The sequence below is a fragment of the Pteropus vampyrus genome, unplaced genomic scaffold (genome assembly GCF_000151845.1).
Source record: "Pteropus vampyrus isolate Shadow unplaced genomic scaffold, Pvam_2.0 Scaffold51, whole genome shotgun sequence".
NCBI classification, from domain to species: domain Eukaryota; kingdom Metazoa; phylum Chordata; class Mammalia; order Chiroptera; family Pteropodidae; genus Pteropus; species Pteropus vampyrus.
Genome location: NW_011888832.1, coordinates 1,807,960 through 1,829,233, shown reverse-complemented (window position 1 = coordinate 1,829,233; position 21,274 = coordinate 1,807,960). Strand labels below are relative to the sequence as shown.

General features: G+C 48.6%; 1 protein-coding gene across 1 annotated transcript; it reads left to right on the top strand.

Moving 5' to 3' along the window:
• Nucleotides 1-15,547: 15,547 nt before the first annotated feature.
• IRX6 (iroquois homeobox 6) lies at nt 15,548-20,899 on the top strand. The gene is made up of 6 exons (XM_011360179.2): nt 15,548-15,780; nt 16,895-17,152; nt 17,878-17,987; nt 18,188-18,495; nt 19,299-19,910; nt 20,877-20,899. The coding sequence occupies exons 1-6, from the start codon at nt 15,736-15,738 to the stop codon at nt 20,882-20,884; spliced, it is 1,341 nt and encodes a 446-aa protein (XP_011358481.2). The 5' UTR covers nt 15,548-15,735; the 3' UTR covers nt 20,885-20,899.
• Nucleotides 20,900-21,274: the final 375 nt, after the last annotated feature.

The window sequence follows — 21,274 nt, the reverse complement described above, 5'->3', positions numbered from 1 at the left end:
TCACACAAACTTCACACTTCTCACATCTTAAGCTTGATTATACCCTTCCGTCCACCTGGAACGTTCTTCACTGCAGGTGCACCTTCCCAATCATCTCTTAAAGCCTCAGCTGAAAGAAACTTTCTGTGATGACCACCAGTAGAATCAGCTTCCCATTCTTCTGTGTATCCATAGCACTTTGATGATTTCTCACGAGATTAGACTTTATCTTGTTTAGGAGTTAATTATGTCCATCCGTCCTGCATGACTCTAGACTTCCTGAAGGCACACCCGGGGATGTGTTCATCTCTGATCTTCCCACACGGGACCCAGCACTATGTCTAAATCAAGAATGGCAAATATGAAATTTGGGGCGCGAGTCAGCTCTAGCAGTCTTCCTGAAGTGCTAACTGGGAAAAGATTGTGACGCTGTGTCCAGCTCAATTGCCAATATCTTCCATGGGCACGAAGAGGAAAAGGGGTGCCGTCAGGGCAGGCCCGCAAATATTTGCTGATTACATTCAGTTTTAAAGCTCCATATTTGAAACAAAAAAAAAAAAATATGACACAATGCGGCATTTCTCTAGCATGTCTAATGGTTATCTCAACTTATCTGACGACAACCCTGTATTCATTATTCTCCCCTTTACAGAAGAGGTTAAATGGCTTGGCTAAAATCATTCGGCTAGCAAGAGGCAAAACTCCCACTTGAATCTAGATCTCCTGCCTCTGAACTCAAGGCTGCTTTTACCGTGGGGTATGAATCGTCCTAATTGACATCACAACCCTGAGTTTATATTTTCATGCACCATGAAAATTCCCTTCAATTATGTAAATTGGAATATTTATTTAAAACATAGGAAAGTACAATATAGCCAAAAGCACACATGCACATTTGCATGCATACACATAACAGAGAGACATAAAATCAAAGAACTTGCTTTTAATTCTTTCCTGCTATAATTTCCTACCATAATTCTGAGTGTGGGCAAGTGGGCATGTGCCATTGTTATTGCTATAATAGCATCATAAGGTCATAATTTAATGACTGATTTACTCAGTACAAAATAAAGACAGTATTTCTAGTGTAGTAGTCTTGGCTCGGGAATAGAGGTGTTCTGGTAAATCCAATTTTCTGGTTAATAAAAAGTGACTACATAGAATATTATACAGTAGGAAGGAACAATAAACTGAATATGCATAGAACACTGTGGACAGGTCACAAAAACAGAACGCTTCGTGAGAAGAGTAGGGGAAAAAAGCAAATTTTTTCAGTACAATCCAGTTCGTATAAATTTAAAACGCATACATGAAACGTATTATGCATTTTCTATTTATCACCCACATGCTTATCTTGGGAAGGGGAGTGGAAATGGGAATCATAAAAAAGGAAGGAAATAAAGTTAGCGAGAAGGGGCCTGACTCAAAAAATAATGGGCTAAGAATTTAAAAATATGAGTCACAATTCTATGACAGAGGGCCAAAATTCGTCAATTAGAAATAAATTAAAGTGAATGAAAGTTACCGCAAAACCAAAAAGTAGATTCAAAATATACAATACCTCAAACACTATCGAAAGTGCTTTCCCTCCACAGTGCTTTATTGTGGAAATTAATTTCCTCCACCTGCGGTTCCATGATTTCACATGGAGCACTTTCTATGGTTCGGGTGTTAAGAGTACAGAATAACGTAGAATCTCAAGGAACTGCTGATATTTATTGAGCACCTAGTAAATGCTAAACTCCGTTATATGTGTCGTAATTACTTCTCATAACATGATAGCAATCGTTACATCTTTTTAAAGATGAGGAACCTAAAGAGGTCAGCAATTTTCCGCAAGCACAGCTAGAAAACAGCAGAGCTGGAATTCAGACTCATATGCCTCAGTCCACAAGGCCCAAGTATTTTCCATGGAATCTCGCTGTGTACAGTCTGGCGTTGGGGCGAAGCGAGGGTGGAGAAATGAACCATCTACTCCCATCTGGCGGCATCTCAGTGTAATGATGATAAACATGCTATGGGCTGTCAGCATCTCGAGGACACATACCGGTTCTCCATCCCAAAGGGCAGCACAATGTCTGACTTTACGTTCTCGTCAAATGAAAAGAAGTCAAATAACACTAAAAAGAGAAGGGTGCAGTGCTGGCTGAACTTTCTGGACAATAGCTTTCCAAATAAGGCAAATCATATTGTATTTATTCCTTTGTATATGGCCTAGGAAATACATAGACAACCACAGATATTGGAACTTAATTGTTATCACAGGATGAAATAAACCATGTACCAGCATGTGCCAGAGAAGGTGCTCCCTAACAAGGTCCAGAATTGGAGACTATCTGGGTTCCTCTATAATAGAAGGGTCAGAATCTTGTTACTACATCCAGCTTCTGAATCATCAGCATCAGCATCACCATGAGCATCAGCATCAGCTTGAGCATCAGCATCACCATGAGCATCAGCATCACCATGAGCATCAGGATCAGCATCAGCAGCATCATCACCATCAGCATCATCACCATCAGCACCACCATCATCATCACCATCACACCAATACCGTTATTACCGTCACTGTGGCCATCATTTGTCAAGCATGTCCTATGTGCTGAACCTTGAGCTAAGCATTTATCAAGCATGTCCTATGTGCTGAACCTTGAGCTAAGCATTTTACATGCATCATGTTATTTCATAACCTTATGAGTTAATACTATTATTTATCCTATTTTGCAGATAAACAAAGTAAGATGCAGAGAAGTTAAGTTACTTGCCCAAGATCACATAGGGATTAAGCAATAGAATAGTATATTAGTTGGGATACATTAGCATATGCTACAATAACAAACATCTCCCAGATCTCAATGGCTTAATGTTTGCAAAGTTTGCTACGGGTCTGAGAATCTTATGGCCACCCATCCTCCACGTAGTGACTCCAGTGGCTCTACCATGTCAACATGAAGCCCTGCATATTTACAGACACCAGGGAAGAGAATGATGGGCACCTCATACAGAGGTTTCTCATTGCCTCAGCCTGCAAGTGACTCACACTACTCATATTTCTGTGGTCCAACTAGTAACATGCCCTGTCTAAATTCAAGGAGGCTTGAAAGTGTTGTCTCCCGCATGCCATATAGTTGAGCACTAGAAATATCTACCATAAATAGGAACTCCAAAACCCTCTTACCCCCTGAGACCTGCATCCACCATGAATGTTAGAACCGACTTCTGGAACACGTCCATGGGAGGTAAGGAGGATTATCGTGTCTTGTGCTTTGACTTATGCTCCGACTTACAAGGCCACTTGTGTGCATTATCATTTAACCCTTACAATAGCATCATGAGATAGGCATTATTGTCCCAATTCTATAGATGAGGAAACTGAGGCTCAGAGAGGCCAGGTAACTTCCCTAAGCAAGAGCAGTGGATTACTGTCTCCAAAATCAAACTATAGCAAAATCGCAAAACAATCGCACCCACTCATTTGTTACTTTACAAAATGCTTTCACATATGCTCTGGAGTTTGCATTCGTGACATGTTGGTAGGAACAACCCAGTTTCATAGGTGAGGATGCTGGAGATCAGCAAGGTCAGCTACATTACCTAAGAGGTCATGGGGCCAATCCCATTCACGGGCGGAGATAAAACCTCCTCAAGGCGAAGAGTTCCAGGACCAGGAGAAGAAAAGGTAGTAGGCCCCCAACCTAGTCCTGGCAGCCCAATCCCTGGGGGAGAGAAGGCAAGAGAAATTTCAACCCTTACAGAGAGTTCATGCTCTTAAACACTTATAAAAGCTTTAAGATCCAGACAAAATCCAGACCTAAGTGCAAAGGTTACTGGAGTTGGGATTTTATTACCAGATGTAAATCCATCTTCTCTAAGACCTGCTCCAGGTCCCTTGTGCCTCGCTTGAAATATTTCATGTGTGCTGAATGGATTTGTTGGCTCCTGTTGCCTTCGTAAATTATGAAGCCCGAATTTCTTCGGGCCTGGGTCCAGCAGGGGTAGCCCCAACCGCCCCACTCCAAGCACGGCATAAAGGAGAGCTTTGCTTCTTTCCTTGGAATTGCCCTGCTTTACTCTTCGACTCCCCATTTGGGATTGGCAGGGGGTGCTACTGAGTCCACAACAGCGCCCCTCCCCCAACGCTCGATGCCCAAATTTGGGCCATCAGCCCCAGCGCTCTGTGGCCACAGCTTAGTCCAGCCACAAAGATAGTGGACTCAAAACAGACCAATCAGAGTCTCTCTCTCTCTCTCTCTCTCTCTCAGGAATATGACACTTATTAAAAGGAACGTGACTTTTGGAGGCCGAGACTCCTGGATGGAAAGTCCCCGGGCCTCGGGCCTCGCTGAGACCTCAGGATGCGGCTCCCCCAGGTGAGACGTGCGACTCGCCTTCTCATTCTCCTCCCCTTTCGCCTTTCTGTTTCATGGAGCTGAGCCAGCATCCAAGAAAACGTGACTAATACCTGCGTTAGCCCACTTCCCCTCAAGACAGAGACGCGTCATCGTCAGCTTTTTCACCACTCAGTGACCTACTTTTCTAGAAGGTGCTGCATCTCATTAGCATTGTTATGCATCACTCTCCGAGAACACAGAGCCACTAATGAGAGACTCCGGGAGACTCAACACCTTTCTCAGTGTGTCCCCATCACCTGGCCCCCTCCCATCCCTTCCTTCCCCGTCTATCCTGCTATTATGGTCCCCAAATCTCTCACTCCACGGCTTTGCCTATCCTACCTCCCCTTTTACCTGGAAAGCCTCTCCTCCTTCTCTGATTAAAGACCCCACATGTCTGCCACAGGCGGATTTTCTTCTCCGGCACACAGCTACAAGGCATGATTGGTTAAGATTAGATACTTCCATTGCCCTTTATGCTTATTCTCCTTTGTCGTACTTACCATGTTGTATTACTGTTATCTGATTTATTTCTTGTCTGTGCTCCCTATTGAACTAGTTGTTCCTTAAATACCCCTTCCTTCTAGGGTTAATACCACCAAATCAGCTACCTTGACCCTCTGTACAAAGAAGACTTCTGGGTTTGATCCCTATTTGTTTATTTATTTTTTGTCCATCTTAAAACAAGAGATGCAGCCTCAAAGATCCAGTTCCCATGTATTTAAATAGAATGCATCATCAGTGCTGTTCTGCGGGCATGCCTGGCCCTACGCAAAACTAATGGGGAAGGTGGGCAGGGCAGGGCAGGGTCAGAGAGAGTGAGGGACATGGAAATGGCTAAAGCAAAGGCTAAAAAAAAGGAAAGAGGCCAATCTCAGCAGATTCTCCTTTTTGCCATTCTCCAGCTTCTGTGTGAGCACAAATACTATAAAAACATAAGCCTCTATCAAGAGAGCGCATCAAAATGCCCCATAGTCATAAAGAGAAAAAAAAAAACTGATCGCCTCCAGGCTGAGGAATACAACACAGATGTCAAAAAGGAGGAATATCGATGTACATGTTGGGAAGATGTACAAGTCAATTGTTAAGTGAATGGAATGATCTCATTGTATATAACTTAGCAAATGTTTCCGCGTGTACGATGTTCCAGGAACAGCTCTATGTGCTTTACATAATAATGTATTAAATCATTAGAAGAAACCTGTGTGGTAGGCTTATTATCCTCATTTTACTGATGCGTAACCAGGAACTAAGAAACTTGTTCAAGGTAACATGGCCAGTAAGTGGTAGAGCCACTATATAGGCTGCCTATATACCATCCTATAGCATATAGGGTATCTACATCCAGACTCTCATCCACCATGCTATACTGTCACTAAGTGTGTGTGTGTGTGTGTGTGTGTGTGTGTGTGTGTGTGTGCGCACGCGTGCATAACGAAAGAGAGAGATTGTATACACAGCTTCTACTTTTATGGCTTATATTAACATAGAAGATTTCTGGAAGGCAGCCAAGAAACGGTTAAGAGCCCATGCCTCTGGAGAGTGGGGATGAAATAATCAGATGACTTATTTGTCTCTTTGCACCCCTACTACACTATCTCAGGAATTCATTCATCTGTAAGTAATAGGAAACCCAATTAACAGAGACTTAAACAAAATGAGTTTATTTGTCGAACATAACTAGAAGTCCAGAAGTAGTGGTTTATTGGCTCCCTGGTAACGGCTACTTTGTGAATTACCCTGGCCTTGTACTCACAGTAACTCCCCTTCCTTGCTGTATTCCCACTCCCCCCATAACATTTATCTTGACCATCTCTATATTTTACCTGTGTACGTTGTTTATTGTCCATCTTCTGCTCGAGAATGTCAGCTTGATGAGGGTGGCGGCTTGGTTTTGTTCACACCTGTACCTCGGCACCTTAGAATCCTACCTGGTACAGAGAAAGTGCTCAATAAACATCGGCTGAACTAAGGACGAAATGAACGCTGCCGCTTCGAGTCCATGTTCAAGACTCAGAGGAGAGGGGCGTGCTACCACTGCCTCCGTCCTCGTTTATCATGAGAACAAAGGCTTTCCCAGAATCCTCCAGGCAGATTTCCTCTCAGTCTTATTGGCTGCAATTGGTCCACATGGCACACGCCTCTCCCTTGCAGCAAAAGATGCAGGGAACTCGGGAGGAAGAGGCCATGACCACGCATGGCCACCCCAGACAACATCGGGACGTGCGTAGCCGGGAAGAAGCAGGGAGTGGGTGTTAGACAATCAGTCCTTTCTCCCACGGGTAGCTTGGCCTTTAACCACATGGATGTTCTACTTGTATTTACTATTTTTCTTGAATCTCAACATCCAGGCCCCACTGTGTGTTTGCTCAGAATCTCAGAGCATGAGGCTGAGCGCATCTTAAAGATGCTCGAAAGATTCTCATGCACCATTCACGATCAAAAGACCTTTCCGGAGAGGCCACACTTACAGGTGGCAGAAGGTTTTTAGAGCTCCAAAGAGGGAGTGTGACCTGACTCCCAGAAAGATAGAGGTGCAAGGAGGCTTGGTTGATCACTGAGCTCAAGCTCTCCATTTCGCAGATGATTAAACCGAGGCTTCTGGAGGGGAAGAGCCTTGTCGGAAGCCTCCCGGGCCATCAGTGGAAAAACCAAGGCTAGATTCCACTGCCGTCTCTCAGACCTGTGCTTTGCTCCCTTTAGTTTGTGGCCGTCTTATTCTCCATCGTCAAGTGTTTACAGCCAGAGGCAGGACCTTCCCTTACTCACATTTAACTTTTACAGAGAAACAACCAAGTATCATTTTCCCCTTTCTCCGTAATCTAGAGTAATAAATTAGTCCCAACGCAGAAAGATGCCCATAATCCCCACAGTGCTTTTCCATATCCCTGTGGTGTTTATAATGTAAAGGGAGTTTCAGTGGTTAATATCTATTCTCAGTCTTCCCCTTTATAAATGTATAAATTTATATTTCATAATTAGAGTTGCAGGTTTCCCCCTGCTCTACTCCTGCCCTCACACTGAAGAGTGACACAGGAAATGGTTTATGTTCTCCGGTCTACACTGACAGTCTAATCCTGCTCGTGTATTTCATATTGTCTCTGTTGAGTTCATTTTCTTCCAGTCAAGAGATAGATACTGAGCCCAATGCCTCCATCTCCACAGACTCAAATCTGCATAAGCCTGGAGCAAACCTAAGGCAGCACCTGTGAAAGATGCCAGCTTTGGGGCAGAGGAGAAACGCAGGCAAGGAGACCCACGCCAAGGTCATGTTGGCAGATTTATTACCGTCGGTTAAATGCCTCGTACTCAGCATCGTGCCCGTGTGATTGCCGTGAACACTGCAGACCCTCTTTCTCTCCTGAACTCGTGGCTAGAGCAAACTGAACTAACCAGAAAGCAGAGGCGTGTGTGGCTTTTAAACTGCTAGAGGAAATCCAATCGCAAAACCAAAATGAAAGAGCAAGGTGTCACCTCCCCAGAGATGGGAAGAGCTGCCAGGCTACCTCCCAAAGCCTACATGCAACTCCAAGGTCGGACTTCATGTTTTCTGGCAAAAGATGCTAAAGCCCGGAAGAGGACTATGAAATTGAAAGAGTCAATGGTTGCCGGGTTGTCTCAAGTGCCGATCGGTATGGGACCTGAACCAGTGGCTTAATCCCGCTGAACCTCAGTTGCTCATCTGTGTAAAAAAGGTAAGAAAACATGCCCTGTTTTCCCCCCCCAGAGTGGCCGAGAGAATGGGGAAAGTAAGATATGAATGTATAATACATGTAGCAGGTAACGTTGGTAGATTTGAAGCAACCTAAGTATTGATGCCCTAAAATTACACCCCAGCTGTGCTCTCTCCTTTGCCTCTATCAACCAAGGTTTATGTTTTCCTAGTGAATCAGACATTCTCTATGGTATTAGTCATCAATCGAAGGCACATGTGAAAAATATCAGCTGCACATCCAAGGCGTTAGTGTCAGAGAGACAAAAACATCTATTTGGCTGCCCCGACTTTTCCATTGCAATGCAGATATTTGGTATTGCGTAGACATAAAAGGGTAGGGGAGCCCAACTACACAACAGGAAAGGAACAAAGCAGCTCGGAACAACTGCATATCAAGCGGGGTGGTCACTTCTTGAAACGGCATCATTTCGGCAAGTAAGCATTTAATCCGAAATACATTGTTTTCCCCAGACTTCGATGCCAGCAGCTCGAACTCCAAACCCGGAATTTCAATACGAGTTCTGTTACACTGAGCAAGTTAAGCTCTCTTAGGCTCCAGCTCCTGTAAAACGAAAAACAAACGGTATCTCATTTCAGGTAGATATTGCAGCTAAACGGCAAATGCACGAGGGGCAGGGATTTTAATTGTCTTGCTGACCACCAAATCCCCAGACCCTAACTCAGTCCTCTTTAATAACGAGCACTCAATAAATGCTTGCCGGAGGAATGGATGAAGGGTAACATAAAAAGCGCTTGACTTCACGTCCCCTGTCTTGCGAACATTCAAAGAACATTAGGCCGCTTTCTCGAATGATTGTGGTGCTAGACGAGAGATTCCAGGATGATGTGAGAATATTTAACTCATTAGAATGGAGCCTGCATGAGGGCAGGAGCCTGTTTGGTTCAGTGCTGAATCCTCGCCTCCTAGAACCAGGCCCGGCATTTAGCACACACGCAATAAGTGTCCATCGAACACTTATGAATGTTACATGTTCTTCTTCCCAGACAATCCGTGTGCTACTTGAAGAGAAAGGCCAGCACCCTCGGATTCTCTGATATCCTCGCTAGCACCTTCTCCCGCTAGATAGTGGAGCATCCGCCGTGCCCTAGGATCCCAGACCATCAGAGACCTGACACAGCTTAGAGCCACCACGATCTGTCAACAATAAATAACTGCGATGGGGGCCGTGGCGTTGGTTTTGATTCCAAAGTATCAGAAACATCTCTATCGCCCCTGAAACTCTTCCAGAAGACAGAATTTCAACAGAAAATGGCAGTAGAAAATACTCACTGTGAAACTCCATAACCTCTGTCACCATGAAAAATGTTATGGAAGGTGTTTTTTCTTATAAAACAGCAACATGCAAAAGTAATCAGTGCTGGAAACTCAAAGATAAATGAAGAAAACAAGAGGAACAGATCCAATAGCTCTGGGTTTATGAACAGACTATTCCACCACCCCACTTATTTAAAAGACCCTCCTGAGATCTTTTTTTTACAGCAGGTTATGAATCATTTTCATGATATCTTTAAATGGATGATCAATACTATATTTTCCCATAAAATGTTTGGTTTGAAATCCGATTTTAAGTGCATTAGAGTTTTTGTGCACTGAATGGGTGAATGCCATAATAAATTGTCATCAAATATGAAAGAAATATAGCATAGATTAATTGCCATATTTATTTATGAGTCTATAAAATACCCTGTGAGAGTCCTGGCACATTTTTGGGATACCAATTTGAACCTTCAGGAAAGTTAAAAGCATTATAAGAGACTGCGAGGAGATTTATTATCAGCATGTTTTTAATTGCAGGCCCAAGCAGACACGCAGGTATTAGAATGGCTATGCCCTTAATGGGCACGTCTCGTGTGTTTCTCTCTTTTTTTTCCTTTAAAAATGATATACTTCCTATATTTTTATTGATTTGTGAAGATTTGTCGTAAATTACTGTGGCCAGCACGTGACATCACAAATGGTCCCAGCTTCCCCAAAGTAGGGCCCCAGGTGGCACCAGAAAGAAGGCTCCTGGTCCGTTCTAATGCTCGGCCTTAGAAGTTTGGAAAAAAAAAAAAAAAAAACACAGTGAAAGAGAACGCCAACTAGTAAGATGAAAACGTGTATGGCTTGAAGTTGCTCATATTTTCGTTGAAGCCTTAAAGTCTACTACAGTGAAATCCTTTAGGGGAAGGAATGACAAAATATCATCCTTATAAACTGCCTGTTAGCGATGCTGTGTGCAAAACGCACAGTCTCCAGCTGTCGTCGGAGCCAGCACCACCCAGCGCCCTTTCCCATTTGTCTAGCCCATGATTCTGTTCCTAATTGTACACTCCAGACCACGCCTAGGCTCTGTCCCAAAGCAGAAAAAGGACATAGCATCTTATCCCAGTGCGTCCTTATGTGTTGTTCATTTAAGGTGTTTTTTTTTTCTTCCGTGCGTTTCTTTCCCAAAGATTTTGGCTTCAAAAACTGTTCCTTGGTTTTCAAATGCATACATCTGTTGTTTACTTTCTAATTTAATTAATTCCTTGAAAACACATGAGATGCCTTGAGCTTATCGTTAGTAAAAGGCCACCATCCCCAAGATAAAATAATCAAGAATTTGGTACATAAAAACCACTTCGAAAGTGAGCACTAAACCTCTGAAACTCCTCAGTCTACAGATGCAAAAACAAAGAGTAAAAAAAAAAAATTCTCTTCCTGAAAAGTCATTAAATTCCATTATTTTTTAAACCAACGTAGATATGTAGACTTAACCTTGGCTGGATTTTTTAGAGGTTTTTGGTTTTTTTTTTTTTTTTTTTGGTTGTTCTTTTGTTTTTAATATATATTTAGTTACAGCTAGGTCTGCTTGCTGTTTTCTGTTTGAATTAATAATCCATACCAAATTTCTAAAACTCCCAAATTATTACATAAGCTCTTTCATAATTCAGGTTGCTCTAAAAACATGTAGCAGAGACCTGAACTTGGGTGCTTAGACTGGCATCGCTGTATGTATTTTCTCTGCTAAACTAGGGCTACGTGTGAACTCTCTCAGCCCAACCGGAGTTAGCAACACCCCTGGGCAGGCAGCATCTGGATGTGTGTGTGCTCAGAATACCGTCTTGTGGCAAGACCCAAAGTCGGGAGGTCTGAATTCTGGTCCCTTCTGTCATCTCCTGGGTTACGTACGTGATCTTGGCTTTGCTTCTCATCTCTCCAACTTCCTTATCGCAAGAGGTCGACAAGATAAAACTGAGGTGTTTAGGAAAGCTCCAAAGCATGCTACTAAATGCAGAGGAATTTTGTTATCAACGAGCTATCGTGTTTAACTCTATGCTCAGGTTTGTACCTGAGATCTCGGCCTTCGGTCTCATTTGATTCCTTTATCCAGAAGTTCATTCCTTCTTTCTATTTACCTCATTCCTGACAAGCGACATCAGCATCCTCATCTGGGAATTACTGTCTTTTCACGTTCCCCTCCCGATGCCAGCATCGTTGCTGTTGACAAAATGCAGTCAGGCAGGGCAGGGGCTCGCTGCGTTTCACAGTCACGTGCCATGCACGCTACTTCCGTCAAAACAATTAGTGTTCATTGCGGCTTTACTCGGGGAGACCTGCGGTGACTGGTCAGTATAAATTATAGATGCGTCTGTCCAGATGGACTTGTTCATTCATGCATAGATTGGAGGGAATCTTATTCTTCTCGGTTCAAAAGCAGCCCCTAAAAAATTTGTACTTAAAAAATATAATTTAGGATATTTTCATCTATGTCTCCATATACTTACACATTCTCTCTGGGAGGCATTCGAAGTTGATTTGGGGCGTTTCTAGGTTGTTATTCCACTCCCCTCTTTTTCCAGGTAAAATCTGCTATCTTTATGGGCCATTAGGAAATGATAGATATTTAACCCAACATAACGGAACATGATTTGGTTTCCTGTGTGTGTTTGGTACTTGCATTCAAGTTTATTATGAAAGACACATCCTTCACTCTGCCTCAGTTCATTTAGAGCAAAGCAACATGGAAATAAACAAGGTGGATTAGTACATTTTGCTCCAAAGAGGCCTTTGACTATTTACTTTGTTTCATATTTGCTTTAATGAGCAGCTAGAGGAAATAACGGAGTACCTATATTATACGAGATAATCTGTACCGTTGTTTAAAATGCTTTAAGTGAAATGACTCCTTAAAATATAACTGGGAGGGTCTGTATTTGATGGGTTTATTTACTTGTGCCAATAAATTCTCTGTGTACACACATATAACTGGGCCTGTTCCTGGACACTAAATTAATCAGCACCGAACGATGCAACAAACGTCAGCATCGTGGAGAAGCTTAGAGCCCTCGGCTGCGGAAATGGGTGCCTGTCAAGTCAGGAGGACTGAGAGCAAATTCACAGCAGCGCTCCTGGATCAGACTTTCCAAGAAACTAACTTCTTTTCACTTGAGGTTTCTGCCAGATAGAGGTTGCTATCGGTTTAACCAGTAATTCGTTTCGCTATGGGTCCGAAACGGGGGTCCCAAAATGATATGAAGAACAGGCGCTCTTTATAAGAACCATTTTCAGAGAACCCTCCCAGCTCACGGTGGTGAGGATCACGTGTCAGCGTTCCAGAAGAGGTTCGCTGTGGGTGCCACCTCTCCCTGGGGAAGAGATGTTAAATTAAGCCCTCTTGAGCTTGGAGATGGGAGCCCGCCGTTGGGGAAGACATCCTGATACCACAGAGCAACTCTGAAGACAGTAGAAAGGTATCTTCACTCAGACCTGTTTTTCTGGTTTTCTTTTTCTACGTAAAACAAAAAAGCTGAGGCATCTTCACAGTCCTACCTCCCAATTTACTTCACCACTCTTCTTCTTCTTTCTTTTTCTTTTGAAAAACCTTGTTGGCTTTCTTTAATCCTAGAGAGCAAAGAGAGGAAGGCCTGGAGGCCCTGCGAACGCATTGATACCGCAGAGGTCTTATAAATCAGCTAAAAATCAATACCTTCTATGTGGTAGTTTCTCCTTTGCAACCAGATCGCCAGGGGACAGAACTAATGCTTTTTCTCCACCACCATCCCATTTTTCTGCCATTAAAAAAAAAAAAAAAAAAAAAAATCTGCTTAGGAACAAATGGGCAATCAAAGTTGCTGAGTAAGGATTTCAACTATCTAATTTTATTACTTTACAATTGACATACCTTCCCTCTGGAAATGTTTGCAATTAATTAATTAGCAGTAATCTTCCCCAAGGGACTAATTGAATGAATTCTCTCCAATTCTTACTTTAAAACATAGCTTAGATGTATCCAAGCCGCAAATGTGTGCAGGGCTCCAAAGTGCATTTTGAGAAATCAAGGGATCTATCTATGAGGGTGAATTTTTATCACTAAATCAATCTGGCGACAACTATAATTCTTTTTCTAACTAGGAGTTTCTCGGTTGAACGCAAGGTTTCTCCAAGGTAACGACCCTCAGCAGCACAGCCAGGACCCCTCGCTGCGTTTGTTACTACTTAGGATGGAGCTTGTCCTCCTGTGACTCTCAGGCGGAGGAGTCTGTGGTTTGCGGCTTCTTTAAGTGCCTTGCGCTTCTGCAGAACCTGTAAAGAGAAGAAGAAAAAAAAAAGAAGAAGCTGGAGATGCCGTTCTAAAGAGGTCGCTGGCTTCCGGGCCTACCAGTCTCCCCTGCAAGGTGCCAAAGGCAAAGTCAAAGGCTAGAGATCCTGGGCCAGGTCCCCAGAACTTGTCCGGTCCCTGCGCTTCCTCCTGGCCTCCCAAAGACCCATGGCAGAGACCTGGGTTGTCCCTGACCTTGGGGCCACGTGGTCTTGTGTTTCAACTTGAAAATAAAACTGGGCTCTTGGTCCAAGCCCCCTGATTCCTCCGGGGAGGCACGGCCGGGGCACTGTGTAAATTGTAAAGAGCTGTGACCCGGTGAGTGAAAAGCGTGGCTTCCTCAGGTTGCTGGCCTACAAATCCAAAAGCGAGTTCCACTCTCATTCCTGCAGCATCCGCCCACCAGATCAGCGGTCCCTTTTCGCCTCCTGAATACGCGAGTTGGAGGCCCTCGAGGGGAGGCTCCGGGCCTGGGGATTGAGCCTTGGGGTGAGCAGAGTCTACGGTGCTCGCAAACCCGAGCCGCTTGTCCCCGAACCAGGCCTAGAGGACGCAGCCCCCTCCCGGGCTCCAACGAGCTCCTCCGCCCATCGGTGCCCCCTTGAGGTCCCCTGAGCTGGAGTTTGGGGGAGGGTGGTCAGACAGCTGGGCCCAGCCAGGCGTCCCGGCAGAGCGAAGAGATTGGGCGGCTGATCGGCGGCTCGCCAGCGCCACCCCCAGCGGAGCGCGGCGGCTGCAGCTCGGCCCGGCGCCTTCCTGCGGGTGCCCGCTCCCCGTGGACACAGCGGGCGGTGCGCAGGAGGCAGCCAAGCCTCGCCTTCGGAGGAGATGCCCAGGAGTCTTAGCCCGCCGTCTGCAGATACCTGGGGTCAGACTTGGCGCGTTTCCAGGTAGACTTCGAGGGGACTCGAACCTTGGCCTCGAGGGGGCGCTATTTGGCCTATTCTAGGGCCAGACGGCTGCAGAGAAGCCCCGAGGTCAAGGCCCTGCAAAGGGCAGAGCTTGGAGGGCCTGAATCCAGCTAGTCTTGGTGAGACCGATCCCCGAGGACAAAGACAGACAGGCCAGTGAGATTCACCGACGCCACCCAGCGCTGTCCCAAAGAGAGCAAACTTCCCCGCCGCAGAGGGGTGCGGAAGTCGGTCTGGAGACTTCCCCAGAGCCTCTGCTCTCCTCCACCTGCCAGTGCTCAACCTCCACCCAGCCTTCGCCGGCCCCAGTCCCCTCCCCTCCCCCGCGCTCCTCTGTTCATTTAGACTCCTCATCTCTCTCCTTTCCCCTCCTCCCTCTCCCTCTTGCCTTCCTCCCCCCTTTTTCTCTCTCTCTCTCTCTCTCTTTTTTTTTTTTTTTTTTCTCTTCCCTCGCCGCCTAGGTTGCTTCTCTTCTCTTCGGGGCCGCAGGGAGGAGGTTAGCGCGCTGCGCCCGGGGCCTGCGCGGCACAGAGGGAGGCGTTTCTCTTACTTCTCCCGGGTAATTTGGAGAGATCGTGTGCGCGCGCGCGCGCGAGTGTCAGGCGAAAAGGGATAGGATCTAGCGCCAAGCAGAGAGGTTCAGGGTCTTTGACATACCTCACCAGCTGCACAAAGCTCCACGAACAAGTGTGCGAGTGAGTGAGAGTGCGCGCGCGCGCACGGGCTGGCTGCGCTTGGCACGTTTGGTGGCCCGGGGCCCCAGGGCCCGGGGGCCCGCCTGGCGGTCCGGGATTACCGTGACGTCACATCGAGCCTCTGGCCACCTTGGACTGGGACACCTCGAAAGCCGCGCCTCACCTTGCCTCGCCACTGTGCGCCTTTGAGAACTCGCATCCTCTTCCTTCCCCTGCCCATCCATGGGCCCTTCTGTCTTCCGGACCACGCTGGCCGGTGGAGCGCCTTCTGGAGCGCAGGGCTTGGCAGCTGGGCTGCCCCTGGCTATGCCTCCAGTGGCGCTAAAAGGGCGGAGGACCCGCCTCTGGGCATCCGCAGCCGTGTAAGGGACCAAGGCGGCACACGGCTGGAGGCGCGGATACGACGGGCTGAGGCGGAAACAAGAAAGAGAAGAGGCAGGCGAGCCAGGGACAGCCACCATGTCCTTCTCGCACTTTGGACACCCGTATGGCAGCGCTTCCCAGGTAAGAGGCGGCTCCATGGGGGATGGGGACAGACTGGGCAGAGGGGACGCCCAGGGCGCGCTCCTGCCCCTGAGCGCCCTCCTCTTGCACGAGGCTCCGGGGAAGCCAGAAGGAGCGGGCAGCGGGGTAATGTGCCACCGTGCCCTCTGACCTCCTCAGTCCCTCGCCGGGAACGTTCCAGGCCCCCGGTGCGAGCTGGAAAATCGGGTGACCCGAAACTTGAGCACTCTGACCACGCGCTCGGCGAGGTGGGTGGGACCACGGAAATCTTCCAGACAGGTCTCCTTATTGTACGGATATCCGAGGTGGCCGAGAGAGTCTCGAAATAATAATAATAATAATAATAATAATAATAATAATAATAATAATAATAATAATAATAATAAAGAAATTAATAAAAAAGGAAAGGAAAGAAAGGACTTTCCAGGCTGGAGCGTTGGTCATCTCATCAGTTTTCCGTTGTTCGTTGCTGACCTATGTTCTTATCCTCCCGCATCCGTGGGCCGATCCGAACTCGCTGCTTCTGGTTCCTTCGATTTTCCAGACCAATGTGGTGTCGCGCGGTGACAAGGGTTTCCTGGGCAAATTCTGGGGACACTCACCACTGTTCTCCAGTTTCTCTCCAGAGTGCAGAGTATATTTTCCTGGGGTCTAGTACTAGCCCGACCTCTGACCCCTTTTGTGATCTTGAACGAGTCTGCACTCTCCCCGGTCCCCATTCCCTGTCAATAAAATGGGAGTCGATGTGAGACGTGATGATAGTCTCTAAGGCCAACTTCTAGCTCTGCCTCTGGAGGATCCTGTGATGGGGAAGGGGGCGGGGATCCGAGAGGGAACCCGCGGAGTTTGGCTTCTGTAATTCGGGTTACAGACTGTTCTCATCGCCCGGACCCCCTGAAACTTTGGAGCCTAAGCAACAGCTTGGGTGTTTCTTATTTGGATAAATCGCGTCTTCGGATAATTCCCGTTCCAGTGCTCCGCAGAATGCTCCGGACACGGTGGCTTTTAGTTAATGTTGAATGACTGAGAGATCCATGGGCAGTTATGCCGCTGGCTCCTGCCAGCCCGAGGCGCCTGTCACTGACCTCCGGTGTCCCCTCTCTCGCACTCGTAGTTTCTGGTGTCTGCAAGTTCAAGCGCCACTTGCTGCGAATCCACCCCGCGCTCGGTCCCAGATGTGGCCTCAGGCTCCACCCCGGCGGCCGCTCTCTGCTGCGCACCCTACGATGGCCGCCTGCTGGGCAGTGCGCGCCCCGAGCTGGGCGCGGCCTTGGGCATCTATGGAGCCCCCTACGCGGCCGCTGCAGCTGGCCCGAGCTACCCCGGATACCTGCCCTACAGCCCGGAGCCGCCCGCACTGTACGGGGCGCTGGTGAGTACACGAGGTGGGGCCTGGGCCGGAACCCCGGAACCCACCCGGCCTGGGGGCAGCAGCAGCAGCCGGGGGTGAATTCCAATGTGATATCTCCAGGGAAAATTTAGGAAGGACGCACAACTCCGAGGAAAGGAAAGAGTTAAGACTGTGCATAAGGGGGAAACAAACAAACAAACAAACTACATCTTCACACTGTTGTACAGCTTGCAGAACTCCACAGCGTTTAGAAAACATTTGCGCTTCTATTAATTCTGCGAGGTAGGCAAGTCATTACTTCTCTCAGCTTACAGATGAGGAAATCGAGGGGCAGAGAGAGGTCAATTACTTACCCAGAGTTACAGAGAAACAAAGGGCCCGGGAATAGTTCTGGAAGGAGCATAATGTAGGGAAGCTCCCCAGCTGGTGGGGAGGAGGGTTGGGGGGGAGACTCAAGTAATAACAGTAATAATAACAGCTAATATTTCATTAGGGTCTATTCTGCACCGGGAATTCTGCCAAGCGCTCTTCTTCAATCACCTATAGGTACTATTGTTATCCTCATTTACCAAGGGGAAACTGAGGCATAGAGTGTTTAACTCTGCTCAGGATCACACAGCCAATACCAGTGGTGGTACAGGGATTTAAACCGAACTTGACTTCAGAGTTTACACCCTTAGCAATTTTCCCACCTTTTCGCTCCCCAAATGTAAATAGTTCTGAATTCTTTGTTTCTACCCCACCAGAATCCACAGTATGAATTTAAGGAGGCAGCAGGGAACTTCACACCTGGCCTAGCACAGCCAGGAGCCTATTATCCCTATGAGCCTACTCTGGGGCAGTACCAGTATGACCGGTAAGACATGGGGCACTTTGGTGACTGGCACCCAACGTCCTTCCCTCTCGCCTGGCAAGATAGGGCTGATCTGGGCAGCGTGGGGGGAGGGGCTGAGCAAGGAGGCAGAGGAGCAGAAGCTCATTTCCAGGCCACAGACGGCCTCCCGCCCGCCGCCCCAGGTTCCCCGCCTCAGACTGCGAGCCAGGTTGTCCCTACAGGTACGGAGCCGTGGAGTTGAGTGGCCCCGGGCGCCGGAAGAACGCCACCCGAGAGACCACTAGCACGCTCAAGGCCTGGCTCAACGAGCACCGCAAGAACCCCTACCCCACCAAGGGCGAGAAGATCATGCTGGCCATCATCACCAAGATGACCCTCACCCAGGTGTCCACCTGGTTCGCCAACGCGCGCCGGCGCCTGAAGAAGGAGAACAAGATGACGTGGGCGCCCAAGAACAAAGGCGGGGAGGAGAGGAAGGCGGAGCGTGGAGCGGAGGAGCCCCTGCGCTGCCTGAACGGTGACACCAAAGGTGCCAAAATCTTCGCCACCCCGCCTCGCACGCGTTGTCCCAGCCGCCATGCGGCTTCGTTGGATTGCCGCGGCTGCGCTGTGGGGCAGCCTTCATGGCGGACGCTCACGCTTGCCTTTGCACTCACACCCCCTAAAAGCCTCGGGACCTTTGCCTGGGCATTTCGGTCTGCCACGAGTTCCCTATCGCACCATCTTCTTCTCGACTTAAATGTGTCACCTCTGCAAAGCCTTCCCTGGCCACCCAAGCCAGTGTAGCTTCCCAGTGATTCTCTGTCGTCAGCCCCTTTTATTTCCTTCACCCTCCTTATTATCACCGTGACCCTCTCCAGAATGTCAGCCCCACTGGAAGTTGTATTATTTGCTTCTGTATCCCCCAAGTTAATGCCTAAGTGATGTCTGGCACACGATAGGCACTCAGTAAATATTTGCTTAATTAAATAATACACGCCAGCCACCTGTGGGTGTGGAAATTGGGTAGAAATTGTCCCCTCGCCTTTACAGGGTTGAGGAGCTGAGATCCAGGTCTTAGAGCAGCTGGAATTATAGGTTTCCTTGGCTTGGGGGTGCAGGGACAGGAGGAGCTTTCAAGGGGGTGAGGACAAGGTGGGGCTGGGGATTCTTTCCCAAGGGCAGGCGCGATCCAGGGGCAAGCGTAAGAGGTGGTGTGGCCAGCCTGGTGAATTACACCGAGAATGCCCTGAGTGCGGGGCGCATCTTGCTAAAAGCTTCTCGGGGATGGGCACTCGGGCAGATTTCCCTCGGGGCCTGGGGCTTTTCTCACTCGCTCCTGATTTCCTGCAGACGTTGCTGCTGCCAGCCAGGAAGCTCGGGCGCTCCGTCTGAGTGACCTGGAAGACCTGGAGGAAGAAGATTTGGAGGAGGAGCCCGAAGAAGAAGAGGCAGTGGTCACAGCCACGGACAGGCTGGCTGAGTTCCATAAGGACACGCAGTCGTTGCCCGCGCCATGCGCCGCAGCTCGAGTGGGCTGGCTGCAGCGCAGAGAGTGCGGCCTCGCGGCGCCCCGCTTCTCGCTCAGTGAGCCTCCTGGATCGGGAGAAGCCGATTTCCTCCAGACCGAGCCGGGGGGCCCCACATTGACCATGCACTACCCTTGCAGTGACAAAGCGCGCATCTGGTCGCTGGCGCACACCGCGGCAGCCAGCGCTGTCGAAGGCGCACCTCCAACTCCGCCCAAGCCACGAAGTCCTGAGTGCCATCTGATTCCCGGACAGCCTCCAGGCTCTGGCGGACGACCTGCGGTCCCCAGAGACTCCGCGTGTGACGAGTCTTCCTGTGTAGCCAAAGCCTTTGGCAACCCCGCGTTCGCCCTGCAGGGGCTGCCCCTGAACTGTGCGCCATGCCCTCGGCGGAGGGAGCCCGTGGTGCAGTGTCGCTACCCCTCCGGAGCAGAAGGTAGTGGACCCCCAGCGGCGCTGGGAGTGTCTGTCTAAAAGACACCTGCCCACCACCGTGCAGCCCGCCCATTACGCCCCCTCTCTACCTCTCGGGCACGCCCAGGTTAAGGCCTGGCGGGAAACTGCCCCACAGCACCCTTTGAAATGGAAGCTTAGAGATAGTATTTCTAGTTCCTCCTCGTTTTGAAGGCAGACAATAGTCATAAGCTCAGAGTGAGGCAGTAACTTACCTAGGATCACTGAGAAAGTCATTGAAGAGACGGGCAACCTAGATCGCTGCGCTCAGGTCCAGTATTCTTCCAAGTGCGCTAGGTAGGCACCTTCACGACCGGCTGGCACAGCTGCCCTTGCCCCTGCCTGCTCTTCAGAGGGGGACAGCTGGACTCTGCTGTTATTGTACCAAGCGTTTGCTAGGCCGGGTCAGGCACCAGGGTTTTCTGAGAGGTGTGAGAGGCAGGGCCAGATAGAAGTCAGCTTCCTGCCCTCTCTTGGGGGGGGTGGGGAGAGAGAGAGAGAGAGAGAGAGAGACACTAAAATCCCTGGGGAGTGTAGCCCAGTGCTGTCTTTGGAGAGCACTCACTCCCTAGATCTCACCTCCGAGCAGGGTGTGACTGCCAATTAATGTCTCCTGCCCCCACCCCCCTCCCCCTTGGCTCTCTGGCTGTCCCCGGTGGAAGAGAATTTCACCCCACAATGGGGCACTCCGCAAGCATTTGGCAGCCTCCAGCAATTACTGTCAGATTCTGTTCTTTGTAGTAATTTCTCTCTGGATTTAGCTACTGGCTTAGAAAATTGGGTTACATTGTTATTTGAATTTACACATAACGGGGTCCAAATGTTACTTCTGGCAAGTAAATTGCTTCTAGACCTTTGATTCCCTTCGGATGAGACACCCCTGACCTCCGATTTCCCAGGAATCGCCACCAAGAGGCCTTCGGGTTTTAATCAACCTTTCCTCTCTCAGCAGGTTAGCGCAATGGCTGCGATTTGCGGAAGAATCTTGGAAATAAGCCCTGCTTTTGGAACTCACCTCCACGCTAAGAAGCTGGGAGAGACCTCGCCAGAAACTGGGGGATCTCACTTCGCCTAAGAAAAAGACAGACACACACAGAACCCCTCTTACCCGCCCTCCTTGCACGCAGAGCTGGGAGTGGCTGGCGGATGTGCATTTTGTCAGACCCCAGAGGAGGTGGCAGGGCACCTCGGGGAAGGCCGAGGGGGAAGCCTGGGCGGCAGAGGCTGTCTGCTGCACCCACTCGGCATACCACGTCTCCCCACCGCCTCTGGATTTGGGGTCTGAAGCGGCTCCCTGTCCTGCTCACCCTCGCCCCCCTCACTTTGTAACTTCCACGGCTGCCCCAG